The sequence below is a fragment of the Tachysurus fulvidraco genome, chromosome 10 (assembly GCF_022655615.1).
Source record: "Tachysurus fulvidraco isolate hzauxx_2018 chromosome 10, HZAU_PFXX_2.0, whole genome shotgun sequence".
Taxonomy (NCBI): Eukaryota; Metazoa; Chordata; class Actinopteri; order Siluriformes; family Bagridae; genus Tachysurus; species Tachysurus fulvidraco.
Genome location: NC_062527.1, coordinates 951,572 through 976,207, shown reverse-complemented (window position 1 = coordinate 976,207; position 24,636 = coordinate 951,572). Strand labels below are relative to the sequence as shown.

The window sequence follows — 24,636 nt, the reverse complement described above, 5'->3', positions numbered from 1 at the left end:
CTGCCATCTGTCAGTGGATCACCAGCTTCCTGACAGGCAGGAAACAACAGGTGAGACTGGGAGGTTTTACCTCCAGTATTCGGACAATCAGCACTGGCGCTCCTCAGGGACGTGTCCTCTCCCCACTTCTATTCTCCCTCTATACCATTGACTGTACTTCAAGTGACCCAACTGTTAAACTCCTGAAATTTGCAGATGATACTATGCTCATCGGTCTCATCCAAGATGGCGACAAGTCTGCATACCGACAGGAGGTGAAGCGGCTGGTGCTACGGTGCAGTCATATCAGCCGAGAGCTAAAAACCCTCAAAACCGTGGAGATGATAGTGGACTTTAGGAAAGCCCCCTCAACACTACTCCCCCTCACAATATCCAACAGCCCGGTGTCATCTGTGGAGACCTTCAAGTTTCTGGACACTACCGTTTTTCCAAGACCTGAAATGGGAGCCCAACATAAACTCCATCACTAAAAAGGCCTAGCAGAGGATGTACTTTCTACGTCATTTAAGGAAGTATGGTCTGCCACAGGAGCTGGTTTGGTGCAGCAAAAAAACAGGACTGGAACAGACTGCAACGCACAGTAAAAACAGCAGATATAATAATTGGTGCCCCCCCTGCCCACTTCCCAGGACTTATACGACACAAGAACCAGAAACCGGGCAGTAAAAATCACTACTGACCCTTCGCACCCTGGACACAACCTCTTTCACCTCCTCTCTTCTCTCAGGCGCTACAGAACTTTACTAAAACTCCCAGACACGGGAACAGTTTCTTTCCCCAGACAATCACCCTGATTAACAACTCACCATAATTATATTCCCTGCTTCATATCTATAAGTACTGCATTATCAGAACTGTCAGTCATCACATCATCTGTATATATTACACACACTACCCCTGCTGTATATTGTACAAAAAGCATAATATTGCACAATATTGTTATTTACACTTCCCACACCTTATGTAAATAACCGATCAGTCATATATTCTGTATTCATATTAATACTCATAATATCTATTGTATCACATCTGCATTGTCTTGTATAGTCTGTATTGTATAGTATAGTATAGTATAGTGTTATTTATGTCTGTACTGTGAGTCACAAACAGCTGGAACCGAATTGCTTGTGTGTGTAAACACACTTGGCCAATAAACCTGAATCTGATTCTGCTATATTTATATATTTATAAGGGGCGTGACCTAGATAAGTTCATTTTCCCCCTGCGTCTGACGTCATGACGTTAAAAGAGAGAGAGAGAAGGGAGAGAGAGCCGTAAACACAGGGGGCGTCTTACGTTCAACTGGGACAATAAAGCGCTTTCTGTATCAATGCACTAAACATGAACTTACGCGATATGACTGTGATAAAACTGCTTTGCTTATTGTGCGCCCTGAAATCCGGTCAAGGTGAGTGCGAACAGCGCGGTGTCCTTTTTTATGTACGTAATAAAACTGAGGTAAACCGAGGGGACACGGCTAGCGCGCGCGCGCAGCTATGGTATGCTATGCTAACTGCTACATGACGAAAAACACAGGTCCTTTGTGTTAAAGTTAACGCTTTTACAGATACACGTCTGTTTTCGGAGTTTCTATTCAACGCTACGATGGAAAACAAACGGACTGTTTACGCTTCGTCAAAAGCAGTTTGTTTCCCCTGACAAGCTAACGGCTAAATCACTGAGGCGCAGTATTAGCCGTTAGCATTGTCAGAGATGCTAACAGCCGGCTACGAGCTTAGCCGTTAAATCCGTTACTGTAACGGAATAGGAATAAATAATCACACTCGTCGTTAACGTCGAACGAGTTTACCGTTTCTGTTCTAAACCTTACAATCACGTAAGGAATCGACGTAGAGTTTTGTTTCAAAAAACACGGTCTTTTTTTTTTCGAGCTAGCAAAACGTAGCATGTTGTAGAAAATCTCTCGACAACGTCGGCTTTAGGTGAGAAAACAATCCTTTATTCGTTCCTGGCGTCCGACACGAAGACGTTATCGCTTCAATAATCGTTGTCATGCATCGATTTTATTTTGTTATGAATCGATCGATGAAATAATAGAATCCTTGCGTGTTTTTTTGTGTGGCTTGTTTATTTGTCAGGAAGCTAAAAGCTAACAGCGTCCGTTATTTTATTGTTTGTTTGGAGAAAGTGTCGTAAGTAACCGATTTGTGTTTTTAACGTGATTATTATTGTTTATATCGTTTTATTAAATGAGCTCGGAGTCACGTGTACAGGTTTAATAGCGTTTGGAACGTGTGAAATCGACGTGTCAGGTTTTGTAATCGTAATGAATCGTTTCACCAGCAGGCTTCAATAACACAGCCTCGCCTTGGAAGGAAAAAAAAATAATCACTGCTGTCTTTTTTCTTCTCTGCTGCTCAGTCGGGATGTTAAATAATGAATGACCATATGGGCTTGATTCAAAAGCGTGTTGTTTTTTTCCCTGTATGTTTTAATAAATGATTGACATCTAAGATCGATGTTTAAAATCTACAAATATTCACGTTGTGTTTTTTATAAATCATGACGTTTTACTTTTTGTACAAAATTGATATTCGATATTTGTCTTTTTGTCTACTCGAGATTTTTGTTTGCTCAGAAGCAAAAAAAAAAAAAGATTAGATACGGTCAATAATAACACATTTTTGGCTTTGTAGACAAGGATAAATAAATAAATATATGATTAATGTGATCAATTATTAAACCTGTTCCGATAAACATTAATGTAGAATTCTGTGGCACTCTTTATTTTTTTGTTTGTTTCTACCCCAGACAAACATGATGTGTGTGCGGCAGACGCTGTGCTTCAGTGAATTTTGACATCTTTGCACCATCTGGGTTCGAAATCCCACACACTTTTACATTTTGATACTGTTTGATTGTGTATTCATTGCTTTTTACCTTAGACAGCAAGCGTTGTGTCAGACTCGAGCCTTAAACCTGTCTGGCTTTTTTAGAAATATGTAAATGTATTCTATTATCTTGAAGTATACATGAATTAAAGGTGGGGTCTCCATTGTTTGAAAGCCAATGTTGACATATAAAATCACCAAAACAAACACGCCCCTAACCCAAATGGGTCCCACTCCTGTATCGATAGCTCCGCCCACACATACATACGTAACCCAGGCGACTAACAGAATGAAATGTCTTTATCATAGCTGAAGGGAAGAACAATATGATTGTAGATAAACAAACAAGCATAAATGACACACAAGCATAATTATGTAAAGGACAAAAGCATATATTAGTTCTGTGTAACAAAGCAAAACCAACGTTACTCACCTATCGAGAAGGAAAAAAGCGCCTCGGCGTCTTAAGTAAAGTCGGCCACATATTCACAGGTCGGAGTTTCCCGAGTCGATAACTCCTGAGCTAAACGCTGTTACTACACAAAACGCGGTTGTAGCTGCCTCTCTACATTACTACGATAGAAAAGAGGTGTTATTTGTGTAGTAACAGCGTTTAGCTCAGGAGTTATTGAATCGGGAAACTCCAACCTGTGAATATGTGGCCGACTTCTTGCACCTTCAGTTCTCTCCAGCGTTGATCCTATATTAACACGTCCTACTACTTGTCCTTATCGTAAGTCTTTCTTCTCTTTCTTTCTTTGTTTTTATCCTCCATGTCAATGTTAAAACCGCTTTCTGCTAACGTCACACCTGCACCGAACACTCTCTTCGCCCATATTGAAAAGACACGCCCCTTTCTGCTCATTGGCTACAAGTTAGTTTTGATTTTTGTTTTGTTTGTCGTCCCGACTCCATTTTCTGTAACATTTCTCAAACAACGGAGACCCCACCTTTAATATGTGCACATGTCAGGGTTTATAAATAAAAACACTTGTAAACAAACTAATTTATTATGTCAGTATCGATAAACGCAAAGCCGCCGATGAAATTAACAACTGACCAATCGGTTATACATAATTCTTAAAATGTGTCTGTTAACTGATCATCTGGATTGAAAGGTATCCTTTTCTGACTATGACCTCATTTGTGTAATCATATGACAATCCAGATTGCATGTATTCTGTTACTATGCAACACTGAATATAATTTAGACTGTCGAATTTATATATCTCTGAAATAATATGTTATGATTCATGCACACCGAGTATGTTTACCAGTTTCTTTCTGGCAGCACGTTTAGGATTTGGAAAACATTTCAGAAACCCCAAGCGTCTGTTGCATCTCACAAGGCCATTAAGTGCTGTTATTTTCAAACTCCTGTGTAGCTGAGCTTTGGCTGGCTTTTTACATTAGGAAGCCGACTGATACGTGGCGTCGTCTGTAGACCGTTTAGACCCGCACTCATCATAGATATGTCTCTGATGCTCTTTCAGAGGTTTATAGATGTTTGTGGTTCTGCCTCTTAACGTTCGACATGTCTCACCCATCATCTGTGTTTGATGAAAGTTGTTTTTTTTTTTATGTCCACTCATCTCAGGCTATCACGCACTTGCTCAGACACGACAAACATCCTGTAGCACGGTTCAGTCTTGAACGACCTGTACAGAGTGACATACAAAACACGTTTGCTCAATAGTTTAACATAACTCTTACAGGTACGCTGTTGGTGCTAGTGTCTCACAACCCCGTGATAATGATTTAATTAAAATGTTAATCCTTACACATCTCTGCAGCAGTGACCTATTAACACACACCTGATCTGTAAGCTGCTTGTCCGAAGTGTTGACCTTGATTAAGTAATAGTACAGTAGATTTAGTGTTTTCTTTTATTCCCTGCCTGTTCATCTCTGATTTTGTTTGTCTTTTTCATTCTGCTTTAAAGTAGCTCGACTAAATTACAACATTAAATTATTTTTCGCTCCGACGTGATGATATTTAAATGGTAAAAAAAAAAAAGTCAGGGAAACCATTGTAGGATTTATTACCTTCAGAAATATTAGTCCCAGCCACATGAAATTAGGCAGACATAGAAAACAATTTTTTTTTCTTTCTTAGTAATTTAAATAAAGGAAGCTTGCTGACGTGTAAGCCATGTAAATGTGTTGATTTAATTTGTGTAGCACTTTATAAAGTCATACATACTCTGTCTGCGACGTATGGAAATAAGTACAGTCGACTCTATGCAAAACATGGGCCGATCTCGGGATGAGTTTGAATATGAAGGCAATAAGGACTGACGTCACCTTGGAACATAGCATGACAATTTCAGGCATTTTTACAGATAGACATATTTGTCTTTGGCCAAAGTCCAGATGATACTTTTCTGATGCACTTATACAGTTGAATAAAGTCTTTGTGATGATTTTTTATTGTTGTTTTTAATATATGAGCTTTTTATTTTATTTTGGAAAGTCATTAAAGACACATCAACATACGACATTGTTTGCATTTTCTCACACACCAAATTTGTTCACTTACTAATAAAGATGCTATATGTCGTGTAGGCTCGGGGGTGACCGTCTCGTTGTCTGCTAAATGCCTGTTTCAGAGCATCCGATTCTTGTCTAATGTTTTTGTTGTGCTTTTGGGTCCAAAGCTGACATCCAATCCAACACTGTGTCTTACACAGGTTACTTTGGCAACCCTCTGAACAAATACATTCGGCACTATGAGGGACTGTCCTACGACACAGACGTGGTGCACCACAGACATCAAAGAGCTAAGCGAGCGATCTCACACGATGACCACTTCCTTCACCTGGAGTTCCAAGCTCACGGAAGGTTTGTTTTCCTTTGTGTGCCTCATTTAAAAGCTAGGAAATGCAAGTACCCTGTATGCCACCAATACTATAACCATTTACCTCCAAACTCACTTTCACATTGACCCATTAGAAAATTTTTTTGGAGTCTTCAGCAAGCATTTAATCACTTTTGCAGTAAGTGCATAATCATTTAGTGGCTAATGTAATTAATAGTGTCTCCGTTTATGAAATCTGTTAAAATGCTATTCAGTGTGTAGGAATCATTCTCTCCTAGCATGTCTCCTTAAAATATTCACAAAATCTTACAAGAATGTGACCTAAACCAGTTAACTAGTTATGCCCCTTTTCCACCAAGGCAGTTTGAGTGCAGGTTCGGAGCCTAATTTAAAACCAGTTCTTTCTTTTTCGACCGCCAAAGCACCGGCTCCGAACCAGGAAAAGTGCTTCTTATGTAGCACCAAGACGTTGCTGGTCTACACTTAAGAACCGCTTGTGTAGGGGGCTGTGGGTGGGGCTACTGTTAGATAATGTACCTTAAGTATACTAATGTTTAATACACTTTTACTTTACCGCGATATGATCAGTTATCAGCACACATGATAGTAGGTAGCTACATGCTAAGGCTAACTTTTGTCTGTGTTAATGATAAAATAACGTTATGTGCTTTCTCGATCACAACCTCCGTTTATACAAATTACACGGAGCTGCACGTACACGTCGGATTCGCCACGTTTGGGTGTTAATGTAGGTTCACAAAGCCATGAGTATTAACAGTAAAGCAACATCCGCCATTTTTGTTGTTGTGTTTGTGTTTGTCGCTGCTGCGCTAACGTTGCTGTGTAAAGTGACACGTATACAGTGACGTCACACTCGGCTCTGTGATGGTTCTCTAGCAGATGGAAAGGCAAACCGGTTCTTAGAAGGTTCACCAGAGGAACCAACTTTGCTCCAGCTCTGAACAAGCACTCGGTTCTTTCTGGTGGAAAAGGGGTATAAGTGTGTCTTCTAAATGCACTTTCTCATAAGTCGATCAGCTGCCCTGAGTCAGAATGTGATCGTAATGCTCATCGTGTGACCGCACAGGAGAAGCTATCGTAAATAATAAGTTCTTTTTTAGCCAGGAAACATCCTTTGCATGATGCTTGACGTCTATTACAGACGAAAGATTACAAACTCTAATATATCTATTGGGATTTTCCTTCCAGGCATTTTAACTTGAGGATGAGAAGGGACGCAAAACTGTTCTCAGAGGATTTTAAGCTGGAGGTGTCTGGAGAAGAAATGGACTATGACACCTCACATATCTATACCGGAGAGCTCTATGGTGAGAGACATTAGGCCTGTGTTTTTAAAATGAAGTATAAGCCGCATCATTTTACGGTGTTTAAACACGTTTCGTATCCTATTAGCGTTTTTTTCATCGATCCAGTTGAAGATTTTTTACAGCGTGCTTTAGTCATAGTTTGCGGTTTCTAATATGACAGACCGTTAATCTCTTCTCTCCTTCAGACGAGCAGGGCAGCGTGACTCACGGTTCTGTCGTCGATGGTAAGTTTGAGGGCTTTATTAATACACACCACGGGACGTATTATGTGGAGCCTGTCGAGCGCTACCTGGGGGACAAGAACGTGCCGTTCCACTCAGTCATCTACCACGAAGATGACATCAGTGAGTATCGTTTGACTCATTTTGAACTAATGGTGTTCTTGTGAACACAGAAAGCGGTTGTGTTTATTTTCCACTTGTTGTACTTTTTAGATTATCCTCATAAGTATGGGCCTCAGGGTGGCTGTGCAGACCACTCAGTGTTTGAGAGGATGAAGCAGTATCAGGCCTCTGCTGTGGAAGAGTCCGTCAAGGTCAGTTTAGCGCTCATATCTCTTGGCACATCTTTGCACAGTACCGTAGAGTTTATCGTTCATTTCATGAGCTCTGAACGTATGCGGAAGGTTTTCTAGCACTTGTAGTAGAGTGAGGAACAAAAACACTCATTGTCTTATTGAATAATTCATTTTCCTAATTACAGAATTTGACCGTTTTTGGCCATGTGTTTATTCTTTGGTCAAATATTTAGCACAAAAGGTTTTATATATTTTTTCCTTTTAGGATTCCAAAGTGGCATCAGAAAAGGTCTCAGCTGATGACCAAGTGTTACAAAGGAAGAAGAGGATGGCACAGGTGGAGAAAAACACCTGCCAGCTCTTCATCCAGACTGACCACCTTTTCTACAAATACTACAAAACACGAGAAGCTGTCATCGCTCAGGTAATAACCGAATAAACCAAATAAGGTTCAAGACCCCACGGTTCTTCACAAAAATGAACGCGATATAAATGGATATATATGTTTTCTGTTCATAAGGCGCAAATATGAAATAAATAGTTTGAAATACGCGTCGTTCACGTCTTAAGACGTTCGTTTTATCCGTTCACGGAGGGACAAGTAATCCAGGTTGCATGTATTTGTTCCTTTCCCACTGTACAACACTGGGCTCATTCATCCAGTCACATGATTACTTGGATCATAGACCTCTCAGGATGGATTAAGGACTGCCATCTCCTACTAAACCTAGCGTAGGCAGAACTCCTTGTCTTACCAGCAAGCAGATCATTTGAAATTAACACCATGAAGTTTTTCTTGCGGTTGCTTCTTTTAGTACAAATGTTTAGAACTATACTTTCTGCTCTGGTTCAGTCGAATGCTGCAAAATTTGGTAGGGTGGCACTTCACAGTAGAGATGGATAAATGATGGAAACGTACAGCAAAAGCAAAACCCAATAGCTTAAGCTAAAGGAATGGAATGTTCTTAAAGGCCTGACCTTAGATCTGATGAGCTGTACATTTCACACTTGTACATTTGTATATACAATTTCAGGGTTTCTCGCAGAAAATTTGTTAGTTAAGGCGTTAGGGTGCGGCGGGTGGGCGGGGCTAGCGGCGCCTCTTTGTGAGAGACCATATACTCGTACTACATTTAACAATTATTTAACACTAAATATAAAATTTAAATAACATATAATAATAAATAAGAGAGTGCAAAACAACATTAAAAATTTTGCGGACACGTGTTTTATCAACTGGCTAGTTATCCTCCAGACAGTGACAGACCACTGATTTATCTCATTTCGGCCTTTTGTGCAGCGGATTTTTTTGTGCAGCCGCCTTAACTGAAAAGCGCTGCGGGAAACCCTGAATTTGTCAATATTTAATGTCATTCTGCTACACTGTGGAGCGTCCGTCACTAAAACAAATTCCGTGCATGTGAAAACATACCTGGCAATAAAGCTCATTCTGATTCTAAAGACAAAACCTAAGGCAGAACGAACCACAAATGAGCAGCAAATGAAAGCTCAAAGGGGTTTGCAGCCAAGTATTGGAAAAATAATCCTTATGTTTAGAATTCTGTTAGCCTGTCCAGTTACTTTTGACCCCATGAAAAAGGAGGGATGACGTAAAAACGGCTGTACCATTTAATGCAGTAAAAACGCTCTAATTAAAGCCCGAAAGCGTGCACCGTCATTCGTCACCACATATTTATCGATTGATATTTGGTTTTACGGACCCAACTGTATGTATGCGTCTGAAATCTATGTAGTTTTATATTTTTAAACGTTTATTTCCCCAGATCTCAAGTCACGTCAAAGCGATCGACGCAATCTACCAGGGTACCGATTTTCTGGGTATCCGCAACATTAGTTTTATGGTGAAGAGAATTAGGGTGAGTTCACTGTTGTTGTTGTTGTTGTTTTTATATAAATATATGCTGAACAGAATAATACCTTCATGTACTCCGGTCAGTTTTAATAACCAGGGTATTGAAATTGAATTCTGTGTATATCACATGTACATATCACGTATCGTCAACACGCACGTCGTCATGGACATTGTTATTTTTCTTAGATCAACACGACTAACGATGAGCGGGACAGATCCAATCCTTTCCGTTTCGCTAACATCGGAGTGGAAAAGTTTTTGGAGCTAAACTCCGAGCAGAACCACGACGATTATTGTCTGGCCTACGTCTTCACCGATAGAGATTTCGACGATGGTGTGTTGGGACTGGCCTGGGTGGGAGCACCCTCAGGTACACACGTACAAATCATTAAAATATCACGTCGTTCTGTTGCTGTCATATAATATAATCATTCTCAATGGCATTTTTATGGAAACGACATTGTAATGGAATAGAAGTTTAATCACTTACTTATAAGAGACGAAGTAATGTTGAGGTGTTTTTTTTTAACCATAATAATACAGTTATTAATACACAAAAATAAAACAATAAGATCGGAAAAGGCATTTATTTGCTATTTGTAATTGAAAAAAAAACAAAGACATCACCGTGACATTGATTCTGAATCATGGCTCTTTATAAATTCTCTGGTTTCAAATCTCTCGCAGGACGTTCAGGAAGAGCCTTTAGCTGTAAAGTGGCCCCTAATTCTCTGTCATTAGTGAATAATATAACGTGCTAACAAGCGATCCCTGACCTTTTGTAACGTGTGTTGGTATGTTAGTTTTTATTTAGAGACCTAGTCTTTGTCCCGGTTGCATTGCATGTCCTTTAGCAAGTATTCTGATGGTCATTCTCTCAGGGAGCTCTGGTGGTATCTGTGAAAAGAGTAAGCTGTATTCTGACGGGAAAAGGAAGTCACTGAACACTGGGATTATTACAGTGCAGAACTATGCGTCTCACGTGCCACCTAAGGTCTCCCATATCACCTTCGCCCACGAAGTCGGACACAACTTCGGCTCTCCGGTAAGTTCGTCCCGCACCTGGGTTTAGATGAGCAAACCCATTTGGACTTTAATGCTGTGTTGATTTCACTTCTCAAACAAAGCTCCTGTGATCATCTCTCTCTCGTACCTCCGTCAGCAAGTTTTTTACGCACCGGATCAAACGCGTTAAAGCACCGGTGTTTATTGAATTGAAACCACACATCAAAGCATGCTGCTAATTACATAACATGCTCAGGTGAAGGTAAAAACAGTCATAAACCTGATTTTACACAAAAGCAGGTGAATATAAAAGTCTCTCTTCAGCTAAAGGCTTCAAGGATTTCTAATCCAGCTTACAACTGTGTAACCATCAAAAACTAGAAATAGCACGGTGGCCAGGGACGCCACGTGTGCCGACAACACGCTCTGTACATGTTACCGGTAGTATTTGAGCTTTAAACATCATTTTGTAAAGTGTTGTATTCCGGTACGTGGTTGCATGTGCTCTTAAAATTGGAAACGTTGCATGTAAACAAAAGACCACGACTGATTTTATACTTGTTCCATTTTTACGATCAGCACGATTCAGGCTCTGAATGCACTCCGGGCGAGTCAAAGAGCCAGGATAAGAAGGAGAAAGGGAACTACATAATGTACGCTAGAGCCACGTCAGGAGACAAGCTGAACAACAACAAGTTCTCACTGTGCAGTATTCGCAACATCAGCCAAGTGCTGGAGAAGAAAAGGGGCAACTGCTTTGTGGGTAAGTCTTGGATTCATTATTACTCGTTACCGATAACAGATCGAGTCTTTCAGCAGTGTTTCAGATTTTGGTAGTTCAAAGTGGACGATGTGCACTAGCCTTCACTTTTTATCTTGTCATATATTTTGATAGGCGGGGGTTAAAAAATCTGTTGTTATTGACAGTTTGACAGCATCGTTATTCAAAAACAACATCTCGGTCTCAAGGGAATTTTTTTTTTTTTTGCTGTTTTCTGTGACCTAGCAACATAGACTTATTTTGACATTTACAGCAATTGGCAGAAGTCTTGATCCAGAGTGACGTACAAAAGCGCTTTTTAGTTAGGCTCCGTCACCGAATACGTTAATTCCGGTTCACTATTTTTACAGACTCATCAATGCCGTTTGTAAAGTAAAGATTTGTGTCAAATAAACAAATGTTTTTCGATAAGATTTTCAAATGCAGAACGTTCGAGGCTCAAAAAAAAATTTGTGACTGAACAGACTGTCTGTTCTTGTTGTGTGTGTGTTTGTGTCTCTGTGTGTCACGTACACTACAACAGAGTCTGGCCAGCCAATCTGTGGTAATGGCTTGGTAGAGCCAGGAGAGGAGTGCGACTGCGGATACAACGACCAATGCAAAGATCAGTGCTGCTACGATGCTAACCAACCAGACAACAAGAAGTGCAAACTCAAACCTAACAAAGTCTGCAGGTAAGCTCTGCGTTCTCGTACTTATTTTAAGATCAGTAACGCATGTGGCTGTGATTTAACGTCACCTTACACTTACAACACGATATATATATATATATATATATATATATATATATATATATATATATATATATATATGAGAGAGCCTTGGAATAGCATCTAGGGTCTTTTGTGTCCTACACTCTATTCTGAACGTCACGTTGCGTCCGCAGTCCCAGCCAAGGTCCGTGCTGCACCTCTGAGTGCACGTACAAGAGCAGGAACGAGAAGTGTCGCGAGGAGTCGGAGTGCGCCCATCAGGGCATGTGTAACGGCGCCTCAGCCCAGTGCCCCACCTCTGAGCCCAAAGCCAACTTCACCGCCTGCCACGGAGAAACTCAAGTCTGCCTTAACGGGGTACTGACATGCTCTTGGCGTGTGGAAGTGTTGACAAGCTGTGATTTATCAAAGCTGAGCAATAAGTATCAGGAATCAAGTGAAAATTTGTAGTATTTAAAAGAGGAATAGCTTCTAACAGATATTTTCACAGGGCTGTTCCGGCTCCATCTGTGAGAAATACGGCCTGGAGGTGTGTACCTGCGCCAGCGGCGATGGAAAGGACGAGACCGAGCTCTGCCATGTTTGCTGCATGGAGAAAAGTCAGTATTTTTTTTTTTTTGTTAGTGTTAAATCTCCTTTTTCCCTGAAATGGGTTTTCTATCACGTATAATTACAACCCACCCACACAGTGTTCTAACATAGCGCAGCGCTAGTCATGTGACACCACGCTCGAGAGTAGATAATGCGGTGCCATCTTCCTGGGAATTGCTCCATGTTCTTCTCACTTCCTCCCACAGTGAACCCCAGCACATGCAGCAGCACAGGCTCCGAGCGCTTGGCCCAGTTCTTCAACAGGAAGGTGACCACGCTGCAAGCCGGCTCTCCCTGCAACGACTTCAAAGGCTACTGCGACGTGTTCATGAAGTGCAGGCTGGTGGATGCCGACGGTCCGCTGGCCAGACTGAAGAAAGCCATCTTCAACCCTGAACTCTATGAGAACATCGCCGAATGGATAGTGGCAAGTGTCTCGACTTTCATTCTACACATTGTAGTAATAATAACATTGTATGTCTCTTTCAGCTCAACCTTTTAGTATAATTACACAAATAATAACGAAAATGCAGACACGATGTTATAAGCTATATTAAAAAAAATCAGCGTGTTTAATACGCACCACATTAATAAAGATTTTCATATTCCGTGTACGGTTTTGTGCTAACGTTTGCGTGTTCGGATATCGGCAGGCTTACTGGTGGGCAGTGCTGCTGATGGGCATCGCCTTGATTATGCTGATGGCTGGATTCATCAAGATTTGCAGCGTGCACACACCAAGTAGTAACCCGAAACTACCACCACCGAAACCTCTACCAGGTAAAAACAACAATCGCCTTCATGCCTGTTTACGCTTTCACGATTTTGTACGCCGAGTTTCTATAAAAGCGTAACTGTAAACGACGGGCTCAAGGAGTAAACAACAACAAAATAAAAAGTAAACGATCATTCAAAAGTCTGGGCCAGCTACTTTTAGAGATCTAATATGGGAAATTAATAGGATACTCGTATCTAATTAACGTCACGTGTATAACGTGTTCGACGTCTCGCAACCCAGAATCGACCGTATTTTATTTATCTATAGACGTAAATAAAAGATGTCTGACTTCAGTACGTCACTGTGCACGTTTGTATACAGGGTTTAATATTTAATGGATCTACATAATGTTTATTTTATTAAAGCTCCATGTTCAACCAAACCTCCAAATTTAACCTGTGTATCTGCACTCAAATTTCCTTGTTTGTTATTTGAGCTTGAACTTAATGCAGGCTCTCTGCGTCCTTTATCTACAGGCACTCTAAAGAGACGACGAGCCCAACACGCCAGCCAGCAGCAGCAGCAGCAACAGCAACAGCAGCAACATCAGCATCACCATCATCACCACCAGAACCAGCACCCTCATGCACACGGCCATCAGAACCAGCGTCCATCCCAGCGCCAGCCTCAACCCCCACGCCACCACCGCCAACCACGCGAGAACTACCAGATGGGCCAGATGAGACGCTGAGAGCCCCAACGTCCCCCATAGCACCACTACCACACCCTGCCAGTGCCTGCCTACATCGGGACAACGGTCACTACAGCCACTACACTACACTGCTTCACAGCCAGATGCAGAGGATTCTAATCTCAGCTTACCTGGAAAACACTAAATAATTTCCAGCTGTCAAAGAATTGTAAAATTCTTAACCACGTGCTGTTCAACAACTCCAGTTTGGTTTAATCAGGACTCGTCACGGGTGGCCACAGAACAAGGCATTACTCCAAAGAGTCCCAACTGGACCAGCACATGAAATCCTCACCACACCCAGTTTTTTTTTTCCCTCACTGCATCAAACAGGATCGATTTTAACCGCTACACTATAAAATGTGCAGTATGTGACAACACGAGCAGGTTATTTTTAAAGCAGCCTTTGTCCGAAAGTCATTCACTAAAACAGGAATCGTTTACAATAACGCGTCCAGCTCTCCGTAGCGGATATCTGGGCCGGTCCATTATGCTTCCGTTCATTCCAGTCTTTATACTGAGCCACTCGAACATAGCGAAGAACATTTCTGCTCTGTGCGGCAGAAGCGAGATCGAACCGCACGAACATTTTGAGTCTCTCTTTTGGCAAATCTCAGCACAGGAAGACGATGGAAAAAATCTCAATAACATTTCGCTTCATCATTCCCTTGAAAAATGACCATAAACAGCAGACAAAAATCGAAACTTTTCAGTTCTGAAATCATATATTATCTATATATATTTTTTTCTTCTCTTTTCTCATTCCCTTCTCAGTTGGTCAATCGAAAGAGCGCCACGGTTTAAGAGACCAGGCCTAGATTCGGCGTCCGCCGTCCTTTTCCGTCGCGTTTCTGTTTCAGGCCCTCGGATAACACGGTTTGTGACGAAAGCATCTATTTATTCTTACGATCGAGCAAAAGATCGACGCTGTTATTTTCTCCACGCAGCAGATACATCACCGTTGTACAGATTACAACTGTATAGAGAAAAGAGATTTGTATTATATGTGAGAAATATTTCTTCTACTTCTCAGAACAGAAATAAGTTGTCGCTTTGATCAATATTTCTCAGGACTTGGACAGAAATAAAGGGACTGGACAGATGATTGAGGATGGAGGGAATTGCCATTTGAAAGGATAATAGCACGTATACAATACGTAGGAGTCGAGCCGATTCGTCTGTTTGGCTCTGTACCTTTTTTCTTTCTTTCTTTCTTGTTTTTTTGTTGTTTTTTTTTAATCATTTATCCAGCGTGTGTTTGGTGGACCGGTGCAAACGTCCACGACAAAACTCTAGAGTGAAGAAACGTCATCGTGGCGTTTCCGCTATTTTCGCACTTCTCGTCAGCTCAGATTTCACTCGGTGTCGTATTCCAGAAGATCAATCTGCACAGCTAGTGACCGTGTGTATTTGAACGTGCATGCTACAAATGCTCCAGGAGAGACCTCGATCCATCTAAAGCTAAACGTGTACATTGATACGAAAGGTACGGGGTTGGGATCAGATTATCTGTTTACATTTTTACAGGCAAGGACCACGAGTTCAATCACCGGGAAGGACAACTGCGTTTACAGGCGGTTTTTGCTAACGAAGACACTCGTCAAGCCTCCGTGCATTAACCAGTGTCTTCATGAAATACCAGCAGCGACAAGTAATCACGTTAGACTTACAGCTCCCTTTAGCCTCGATTAAACCATGCTACGTTTGACTCGCCAGATCGAAGCAAATCCACCGTATATAAAATTACAATTGAAAAAAAAAAAAACAGGAACTCGGTCGTTTACACCGCAAGAAACAAACAGGCGCAGTTTAAAGATTAAAACATTCCGAATATCGCCGAGGAAATATTTCCGCTTACGTCGGCATGAATTCAAAGATCCGATCGTTTAACGACACGATGTAAGCAGCGCAAAATCTAAAGCTAACACCGACGTTCATAGTACAATTTACTTTTTTCTTTTAGTCCAATTAAATTCTTTGTGGGAAACGTTCGCCTTGCCGTAATCGGTTTATACGTGTTCTACTTTTAACTACGAGTTGTGCAACAAAATAAAGACAGTTGACGTTAATCAAGCAGATTTAAAACTACTTAAAACCAGACCTAGCGTTAACCGTCGCATTTCCGATTAACCTAAACTAAACAATTTAGTTACGAAACGCTACGGTACCTGCGAGGTGAGACGACGCCACGCCGTAAAGCGGACGGGCGGGCGGCGACGACTGGCGTTTTCAGAGACGGCAGCGTTTGACCTCAGGTCACCTCTCACTTTCACAGAATTGTTTGAGTTTCTTAGTCGTCGTGTTTGCTTCCATCAGTAAGCATTTTATAGCTATACAGAGGTTTCAGATCTCAGCTTAGGGCCCAATTGTGCTTCTTTTTTTTTGTGTGTGTGTTTTTAAATGCATTAAACAGAAATTGTGCTACACGGAGTGACCGGGCTGCATTTTGTGAGAGCCACTGATGTGAGATCTCTGTCTTAAAGAGTCACAGAGCAGCTTGGTTGCCATCAGCAAAGCCGCTCTGTGGACAACATTGTAAACTGTTGTATACTATGTACAGTTCCTGGAGCATTTCTTTTTAAATTTGAAGATAAATATGAGATTTTGATACGTGTCTTGTCTATTTTTCCTCATCCTTTCTTTCCTTCCTTCCTTCCTTCTTTCTTTTTTTTTTTTTTTTTTTTGAAGATTTAAATGTGACCATATAGTGATTTTTCTCTTGATTCTCTAAACATTCTTTTTCTTTCCTTCAACTTCTTCCACTACGTTCATCAAAACAGGCTTGGATATTAGAGCACTACTCTTTCTTTATGGCAGCAATCAGAACATTTATATACAACGAAGTGCATAGTTTTTCTTTCTTTCTTTTTTTTGTCATCTGTTTCTCATGTGGTGTGATATGGATAAGGGGAGGAATATCTGCCCGTGTCTGACTTTATTCTTTTACTGGTTTTTATTTTGTGTAGTCTTGGTGAAACTTTATAGGGGGGGGAAATGCACTGAAATTTGTCTGAATTGAGTCAAAAATTATTGTAGGTGGTTTAGGCAGAAAGATCAAAAAGTTAGAAGCAAAAAAAAAAATACTACTGTCTGTTCATGTTAACTGTGTTTTATACAGTACCTAAATTTTTGTTCACTTTGAACATTTTTACTTAACATTTCAAAACCGTATTGTGCAAAGAGATGTAATTTTGAGTACTTGAAATGCATTAATAAAAATGGTCAATCGAAATGAAGAACGTAACATCAAAGCTTTTCTTTTAAACCGGACGCTTTAGCCGTTGACTTTTTATTTATTTATTTATTTATTTATTTTTATTAATCTGTTTCAGATTTCTCTCTCTTAAGTCGGTCTGAATGCTTGCCGGATTCCTTTCCGTGTATGTTCGTCTCTTGAAGATTTCTGCTGCTCCTCTTCCTCTTGGCGGCGTACTGACACCGGACAAACTCGTGCTCTTGTGAGGGTTTGAGGTGTGTGACGGCTGCTGTTTGATCACAGAACCATGTCCTGAAAGTAGAATAAAAGTGTTGTATTGAATCTATAATAATGATCGCTGCATTCAAGTATTAACATTTTTCTTCCCAAGTCACTGCATATAATCCAAAAATCTGCAGAGCTTTAAGGTTGCAGTGAGTGCAACATGCCACTAGAGGGAAGACATAAAAAGTTTATTTCATGGCAGATAGAAAGGTGTAACCTATGATTTATCCTTTTTTCACACTCTGACCACATTTCACACTCACTTCTCTTGGCTTTCGCCGGATTTGAGTCGTATTTTAGCCACAATGAGCTCCGTTTCGTTGGAGCCTCCGCCGCGGCTCATGATGGTTGTGACTCGTCTCCACCAGCTGCTCCAGGCCTCTCCTGCCAAGCGTAAACGCACCGCTCGCAGCTCCCCCAGCACTGAGCCGACCGGGACCAAAGATGAGTACGTCTTGTTCTCGGGATGTTCCAGAGACCTGGGCAAAAGTGTCAGTGTAATCTACTGTGTATATACAGTGTACATGCCCTGGCCACATTATTAGGAACACCCTGTTAATGCTGCATACGACTCCACGTCGTCCTTTAGTCTCATCTTTAATTCTTGGTGTCGGAATTCAGGTCGGTGTTGACGTGAATGCACCCCATAAGATAATTGTTCAGATATGCATTTATACTGTGATCGTCTCAAACACATCATGGTCAACCTTATTGAGATCACATCTTTTCCCCATTCTGATATTTGATGTGAAGGTTATCTGAAGCTCTTGACCTGTAGCTGCAAGATTTTATGCACTATGCTGATGCCACATGAAAGACAGGGCTAAAGATGTAGTCATTACTACTTTAAATGAATATATTATTTTAAATAAACGCTATATTTGCACCTCTACATGCTCTACTATTTATCTCTAATATTTATGCCTAATGATCAAGTCTGAGGTGACGGTGGTGAGGAAAATCTCCCTGAGATGATATGAGGAAGAAACCTTAAGAGGAACCAGATTCAGAAGTGAACCTCATCCTCATTTAGGTGACACTGGACAGGAAATGATGTCATTGTGACACTAGCAGTGATCTCACAGCTCAGGTCAGTGTAGATAAGTTTGATGTATGTTGTGTTCTATAATAAGTTGTGGAGCTGGAGTCAGGAATGCAGGCTGCCTACAGTATACAAGTGTAGACTCATCTGAGAATAGTGACAAGTAAGATACTGTAATTTAGTAGGTGTTGTTTTGGCTGGAAGATCACAGCACATACATGTCCATACAGAACTTAAATAAATCATTCAATCTGCAAATGCCAAAGTGTACAGAAATCATTCATAAATCAAATTTATAACCGATTACACGTTACAGCAGGTGACTTGGAATGTACTTACAGAGTAATGGGGGTATACTGACTCTCTCCTTCACTTCCAATAAGAGCAATGGAGATGGAGGCTTTGACTTGCTCGATCAGATTCATCAGCAGCACCTTAATCTGGTAGTGATAGGCTGTGGGGAGGGATTAAAAGCAGAAACGTGTCACAAAAACTTTCATCATCGACCAACCCGTCTTCATGGAAACCTCACACGGTTCAAAACACTAAAGAAATCGAAAGGCTTTTCACGTAATTGTTTATTGAGAAGGTTCAACTACAACCCTTTGGCTTCCAAAACAAAAAGTGAGTTAAAACATGTTAAAATTCCTAATGGTAACTTTATGTACCACAGATGCTAATGCAGATGCTCTAAGAAAACATTGTACTAAACTGTAGTAGTGTACTGAATAGAACGGGGGAATAGAAGCCTTTATTATGGCCACATATACATTACAGCACAGTGGAATTATTTTCCTCACATATCCCAAACTGAGGAGGTTGGGGTCAGAGTGCAGGGGCAGCTATGATACAGCACCCCTGGAGCAGGGAGGGTTGAAGGCCTTGCTCAAGGGCAGCTGGGCCTTGAACCACCCCGATCCTCAACCCAGAGCCTTAACCAGTTGAGCCAACACTGTACTGCTTCCTAACTAATCCTCGGGGACCCTTTTTGTACCTTTTTAATTATATTTTATAGTAATATTTTAAAGTTTGCCTAGTGTTTAGCATATTTGCCTCATACCCCCAGTGTCGGGGGTTCTTCCAGTGCCTCAGGGTCCAAACACATTCACTGTAGACCGATCGGCATCTCTAAATTGTTTGTTGTGACTGTGTGCCCTATGATAGACTCCTAGGATTGGCTCTAGGTTCCCACTGATGTATAGGATGTAGAGAATGGATCGATGTATGGATTATAAAGGTATAACATACATATTAAACATCCACTTAAATTGAAAGCACCACTGTATATTTTAAACTCTTTATTATTGAGAAAGTAAATACTAGCCTGAAAATTCACTAGAATTAGTTCGCCTTCCTTTATAGTGTACGCTCCCACATCTTACCCAGAGAAAATCGTTAACAGATGAAAATCTCAGGAAATCTAGAGTTAACTCACTGACCCATATATGGTGTTTGAGGACCGGTCTTCAGATAGAAGCCTTTGCTATTGCCTCCGATGTACACCTGTCTAACATCGTAGCCCAGAGTATTACATCGATCCTTTCTGCAGTCCAGACACAGGCCTTGGTCGAACGCACGGTCATCTCGACAGCGGTAAGCTATCATTCGTTGGTCCTGTTTCAACAGCGATTCGATGAAGAGGTGGACCGACCGCTGGTGAGCGCATTTGATAGTCTTTGGTACACCTGATGAGAAGAGAAAATTAAAATCCAGTTAAAATCCATCACGTTGTTGTATATACTCTACTACTGGATATTTGACCCACTTCTCTGTGATCTGCTCTACCTTCTAGACCATACTGGTAGACATTGTTATATATGTCTGCCATATGACATCCAGGCTGGAAGTAGCCTCCGTTTGGGTAGAAGTCAACATGTCCGACGGTCTGCCGGATTCCCAATGCTAACCCGATGCTGGATTTCGCAAAGGTGTGGATGGCATCTACAAACTTGGCATCATCAGGAGACAACCTGTCAGAAGCAGGAACTCCCTCAAAATTGGGACCTGCAGGATCCAGACCTGGCCAAAAGGAATCAGTTAGATAGTTATACACTCATATTACGTCATAGTGATATACCAGTTTGAGTATCTGAAGCCAGAGGACTGGTTAAACAGTGCTTAGGACAATGGACTACTGATTGGAAGGTTGTGAGTTAAAATCCCTGGACCACCGAGCTGACAACCAAAGTGTAATTTGGGGTATTTATCCAATGGCTTTAAAGTGTGTGTTGTCACATACAGTACTACATGTTCCCAAATCGACAGTTCTGGTGTCTCCTTCGTAAAAAGAAGGCAACGTTTGCTTTTTACCCCTCATCTTTATTCAGGTCCTTTATTCAGTGTCTTCACTCATGTGTGGGAAAGTGGGGGGAGGTTCTTTTTTTTTTTTAATGAAGACTATTGTTGTCCTCCATAATGGACAATGTTTAAAGAGGTACATCTGGAACTGGAAGCCTTTTTTTTCTCGACCTCAATACAATTTAGGAAGGCCGAAGTCATTTCATGCAAATGGACACGAGGCTGAAATGCTTGACTAATTAATTATTCAGGAGCTTTCATCAGTAAAGTATAGAAATCTATACATTACATTCAGGCTGGTGATAGAATACTTAGAAAATTGTTAGCTTGCTACTTCTCACGCACAGCCTGCCGTCATGTGGTATACAGATGTGTCTGGATACGGATAGACCTTTCATGTGGAAATAATAGCTCATCGTCGATACCTCGTTAGACCGCACGGCTTTTTGCTTACGTTTAACTTAAGATTTCTCGTCTTTAGAGCGTTTCTGATCTGAACTTAACGTAGCTCATGAGGAAAGAACCCTACCTGTTATGCGGCCCAGCTTTTTGGCTTTCGGAAAATGGCTTCCTACAAATCCGGCAGCGTGTGCTCCTAAACTGTAACCGATCAGGTGCACTTTATCCATGGAGAGCTGGGTGGTCTCCTGTTGAAAAGAGAAGGGTAATCTTGCTTAAGGGTGGTGCTGTCATGCATCAGGCACGTTAAAGCATTAGTTTTAACAAGTGTGACAAGTTTCCTGGAGTCGCTTTTTCAGTGTAGGCAGCAGATGGCTGATTAATGCTGTAGACTTCTGTCACCGAGATGAAGGTTTTAACACCACTGAATATTTAGCAGATTTCTTGATGGATGACACAGTAGGTAACATTTGTTTTCTGTGTTCTTTGTATATTTTTTGTTTAAAGATTAAACTCTGGATTATGATATTTTATACTTGACAAATTGATACTGATATTTCACCTGCCTTATTAACGAGAGCACTTTTGTGTGATTTCATTCATTCGTTCATTCATTTCCTACCGCTTATCCGAACATCTCGGGTCACGGGGATCCTCTGCCTATCTCAGGCGTCATCGGGCATCGAGGCAGGATACACCATGGACGGAGTGCCAACCCATCACAGGGCACACACACACTCTCACACACACTACGGACAATTTTCCCGAGATGCCAATCAACCTACCATGCATGTCTTCTGCTTGTTGTTATTTATTTTTAAGATACACTATATGGACAAAATTTGTCCATTACACACACATGACCTTGTTAAGCATTTACTTTCATATTTATTCCCACTTTGATGTTATAATTACTTTTACTCATCTAATCATTAACATTAAGGTGTTGGACTACTGATCAGAAGGTTGTAAGCTTGAACCCCAGGACCGCCATGCTGCTGCTCCGTGGACCCTGAGCAAGGCCGTTAAACTCGATTGCTGTCGTATTAATGAGAGAAACGTCTGTCTTCGGATAAGGGTATCTGCCAAATGCCGTAAATGTGAGATCATACACATAGTGAGATCATACACTGATGTTATGAGGAGTTCTGGGGTACATTCAGTGTTCTCGCATTCTTCCACTAACCCTCTCTTCATGGAGCTTTCTATGTGCAAAGCTGGACCACATTTGGATCTCTTTGTTTCATTGAAGGGAAATAGTAATGCTACAGCATACAGAGACATTCTAGACAATGGAGTATTTCCAACATTGTGGCAACCCGCCTATGGGTGTGATGTTCACGTGTCCACATACTTTTGGCCATACAGTGTATGTTTGAAATCCTTACTCTTCTGAAACACATTATAACTGTGATAGATGTCCCTGTGACATCAGTGTAAAAAAACAGCAGCTTCTGTTTTATAGAAATATCCAAAATTAAGCATCAACCAACAGACTAGATTTGTAAAGTCCGTCGGGACAAACTTTGATGTTGGCTTTGAGGATGCAAGTATTCGCAAACATCACGTGACGTCATCAGAACACCCTTGAGGAAGTTCCCCTCATTGACCTGAGTGTTTTGATATGTCACATGTCCGTGTTGTAAAACGTTTTTTGATTTTGCATATTTTAGGGGCGGGGCTGCGGGACAACTGGAAGGCCAGTGGGTACACCAATTTAAACCTTTTGTTCAGAGTCTCACCCTAAAGGATCTGGCCGAGTTTGGTGTAGACAGTTCGAAAGCTTGCCGAGTTATAAACCTTCAAACTTTATAATGGGAGTCTATGGGGAAAAAAGGCCATTCTGAGACCCGGTACCAGAAGTACCGGTACTCGGATCGCTTAGCAAGTAATAGCAACAAACTTCAGACCAGGGACTACAACATATCCGAATTTGGTGCATGTGGCTCGAAAGCTATAGGAGGAGTTACTGTTGATAAATTTTTGTCTAAGCTTAAATAGGAAAACAGAATGTTGGCTTCTACAAAGCGACACAATAAGCACCAGAATTGTTAAACAGATCCCAAATATTTCAACAGAATGTCGTTCAAAGTGGAGGTGTCCATCAAAACCGATTTATCTTTGCAATTTTCATTGACCATAACATGACGTTGTGTCTTACCTCAAGCCACATCAGGAGATTTGCGACATCCCGTCCCACCTGCCTTGCGTTTTTAGCTGCAGTTGGATATGGATGGAAAGCCAGAGGTCTCCAGTCAATGATCAGCACGTTCACATGCTCTAGCCTGGTCTTGAGGGCTGAGGCGAGCTTGAGCACCCATTCTTCCATTTTCCCACTGATCTGCACAGTGAAAACGGGGGGTCGGGGGGGTCAGTGAAGAGCATAGTGTTTTCTACCAGTTCCTTTCTACCTTTCTGTAGCGATCTGGGAAGCTGTCGAGAAGCAGAAACTTCTCCCTGATCTATCTAAACACGTAAGGAATGTGAAACATAAAGCAGTCACGCGTTAGAAGTAAAATCAAGGTTGAGATTCGTCCTCACCGTCCAGCCATGAATAATGATGACCAGAGGGTCGCTTGTGTTGTAGTTGCACGTGCTGAGAGTGTCTGATTCAAATGGTTCGATAGCACAGGTATCTTCAAATAGACTGCCTCGTAAATGCATGTGAAAGGTCGTCTTCGCCACCGCCGGTTTCACCATCACCTCGTTCTCCAGCGCAAGTTCCCCGACGTGCTCTAAAAATAAAGCCAAATAGAACATTTTCAAAACCTTCAATCAGTCTCTATACCGCATGGAATTTCCTCTTTGCTAGAGCCTTTTGATTTTTCCACAGTATAGGTTTAAAAGCCGTAGTATGTATAACATGTAATTAAAGAGAAACGGCAGAAAGCCTTGACATGAAAGGCCTTGCACTTGTGTTCAGCCCTTTCGGTTTCTTTTTGTAGTGAGGAACATCTCCGTGTATCAGCCTGTGAAGGAAAGCTAAATGTCTCACATACCTGTAGTATTTCCTTCGGCCGTCGCCGCTTCCATACGGATTAGGAGGAAAAAAGAGAAGATTCTAGTTACAGCCTTCATCATTGCTCCAGTAACTCCAAAGTCACCGTCATTACCAAGAACTGACTGATGTACTGTACAAACATCCACAGACCTGTCTCGACTAGTGGAGTTACTCAGAAAAGGAAGTTGTGCCTATTGCAGAGAAAAGAAGGAGCCTGACAAAGAGGTGGGGAGGTGCGGTGTGGTGTGGTGTGGTGTGGAAAGCCCAAGGCTGAAGAAAAGGAGATTATCTTCTCTGATTGGCTGGATTTTTGTAGCTGGGAGGAAAAACCATGAGGTCTCTGTATCGAAGGAGGAAAAAAAAAAGGAGAGACAGACAATGGCTGTCTGCTTTGGGTTGAAATGAACAGCTGCACTTCAAACCTGGAAAGGTTTTTATCCATCATCAGCGTTACACCGGTTCTAATAAA

The 24,636-nt window shown here is 41.4% G+C and overlaps 2 protein-coding genes across 3 annotated transcripts; one reads left to right on the top strand and one right to left on the bottom strand.

Annotated features, from left to right (window-relative positions):
- Nucleotides 1–1,242: 1,242 nt before the first annotated feature.
- Nucleotides 1,243–17,032, top strand: LOC113639154 (disintegrin and metalloproteinase domain-containing protein 10-like). Of its 2 annotated transcripts, XM_027140876.2 has the most exons (17): nt 1,263–1,408; nt 2,773–2,838; nt 5,542–5,692; nt 6,879–6,997; nt 7,183–7,341; nt 7,432–7,532; nt 7,780–7,938; nt 9,299–9,391; nt 9,574–9,757; nt 10,269–10,432; nt 10,972–11,155; nt 11,697–11,847; nt 12,060–12,243; nt 12,377–12,485; nt 12,684–12,904; nt 13,131–13,257; nt 13,732–17,032. In XM_027140876.2, exons 4-17 carry the CDS (start codon nt 6,895–6,897, stop codon nt 13,944–13,946), a joined length of 2,154 nt encoding a protein of 717 aa, XP_026996677.1. In that variant the 5' UTR covers nt 1,263–1,408; nt 2,773–2,838; nt 5,542–5,692; nt 6,879–6,894; the 3' UTR covers nt 13,947–17,032. The 2 variants fall into 2 exon arrangements, with proteins under 2 accessions (XP_026996676.1, XP_026996677.1); XM_027140875.2 differs by lacking the exon at nt 2,773–2,838 and having other exon boundaries at nt 1,243–1,408.
- Nucleotides 17,033–17,227: 195 nt separating this feature from the next.
- Nucleotides 17,228–24,427, bottom strand: LOC113639210 (hepatic triacylglycerol lipase). The gene is made up of 9 exons (XM_027140946.2): nt 24,166–24,427; nt 23,708–23,901; nt 23,328–23,507; nt 21,297–21,414; nt 20,255–20,488; nt 19,909–20,154; nt 18,809–18,923; nt 17,691–17,906; nt 17,228–17,454 (listed from the first exon to the last, which is right to left on the bottom strand). The coding sequence occupies exons 1-9, from the start codon at nt 24,245–24,247 to the stop codon at nt 17,265–17,267; spliced, it is 1,575 nt and encodes a 524-aa protein (XP_026996747.2). The 5' UTR covers nt 24,248–24,427; the 3' UTR covers nt 17,228–17,264.
- Between the last annotated feature and the right edge of the window lie 209 nt (nt 24,428–24,636).

Coding starts and splice junctions, on each gene's coding strand:
- LOC113639154 (XM_027140875.2), top strand. CDS start 1,342: ATGAACTTACGCGATATGACTGTGATAAAACTGCTTTGCTTATTGTGC. Junction 7,939..9,298: donor GAGAAGCTGTCATCGCTCAG/GTAATAACCGAA, acceptor TTATTTCCCCAG/ATCTCAAGTCACGTCAAAGC. Junction 9,758..10,268: donor CTGGGTGGGAGCACCCTCAG/GTACACACGTAC, acceptor TCATTCTCTCAG/GGAGCTCTGGTGGTATCTGT.
- LOC113639210 (XM_027140946.2), bottom strand. CDS start 24,247: ATGATGAAGGCTGTAACTAGAATCTTCTCTTTTTTCCTCCTAATCCGT. Junction 17,907..18,808: donor CAGTATACCCCCATTACTCT/GTAAGTACATTC, acceptor ACTTTTGCCCAG/GTCTCTGGAACATCCCGAGA. Junction 17,455..17,690: donor TCCGGCGAAAGCCAAGAGAA/GTGAGTGTGAAA, acceptor TTCTACTTTCAG/GACATGGTTCTGTGATCAAA.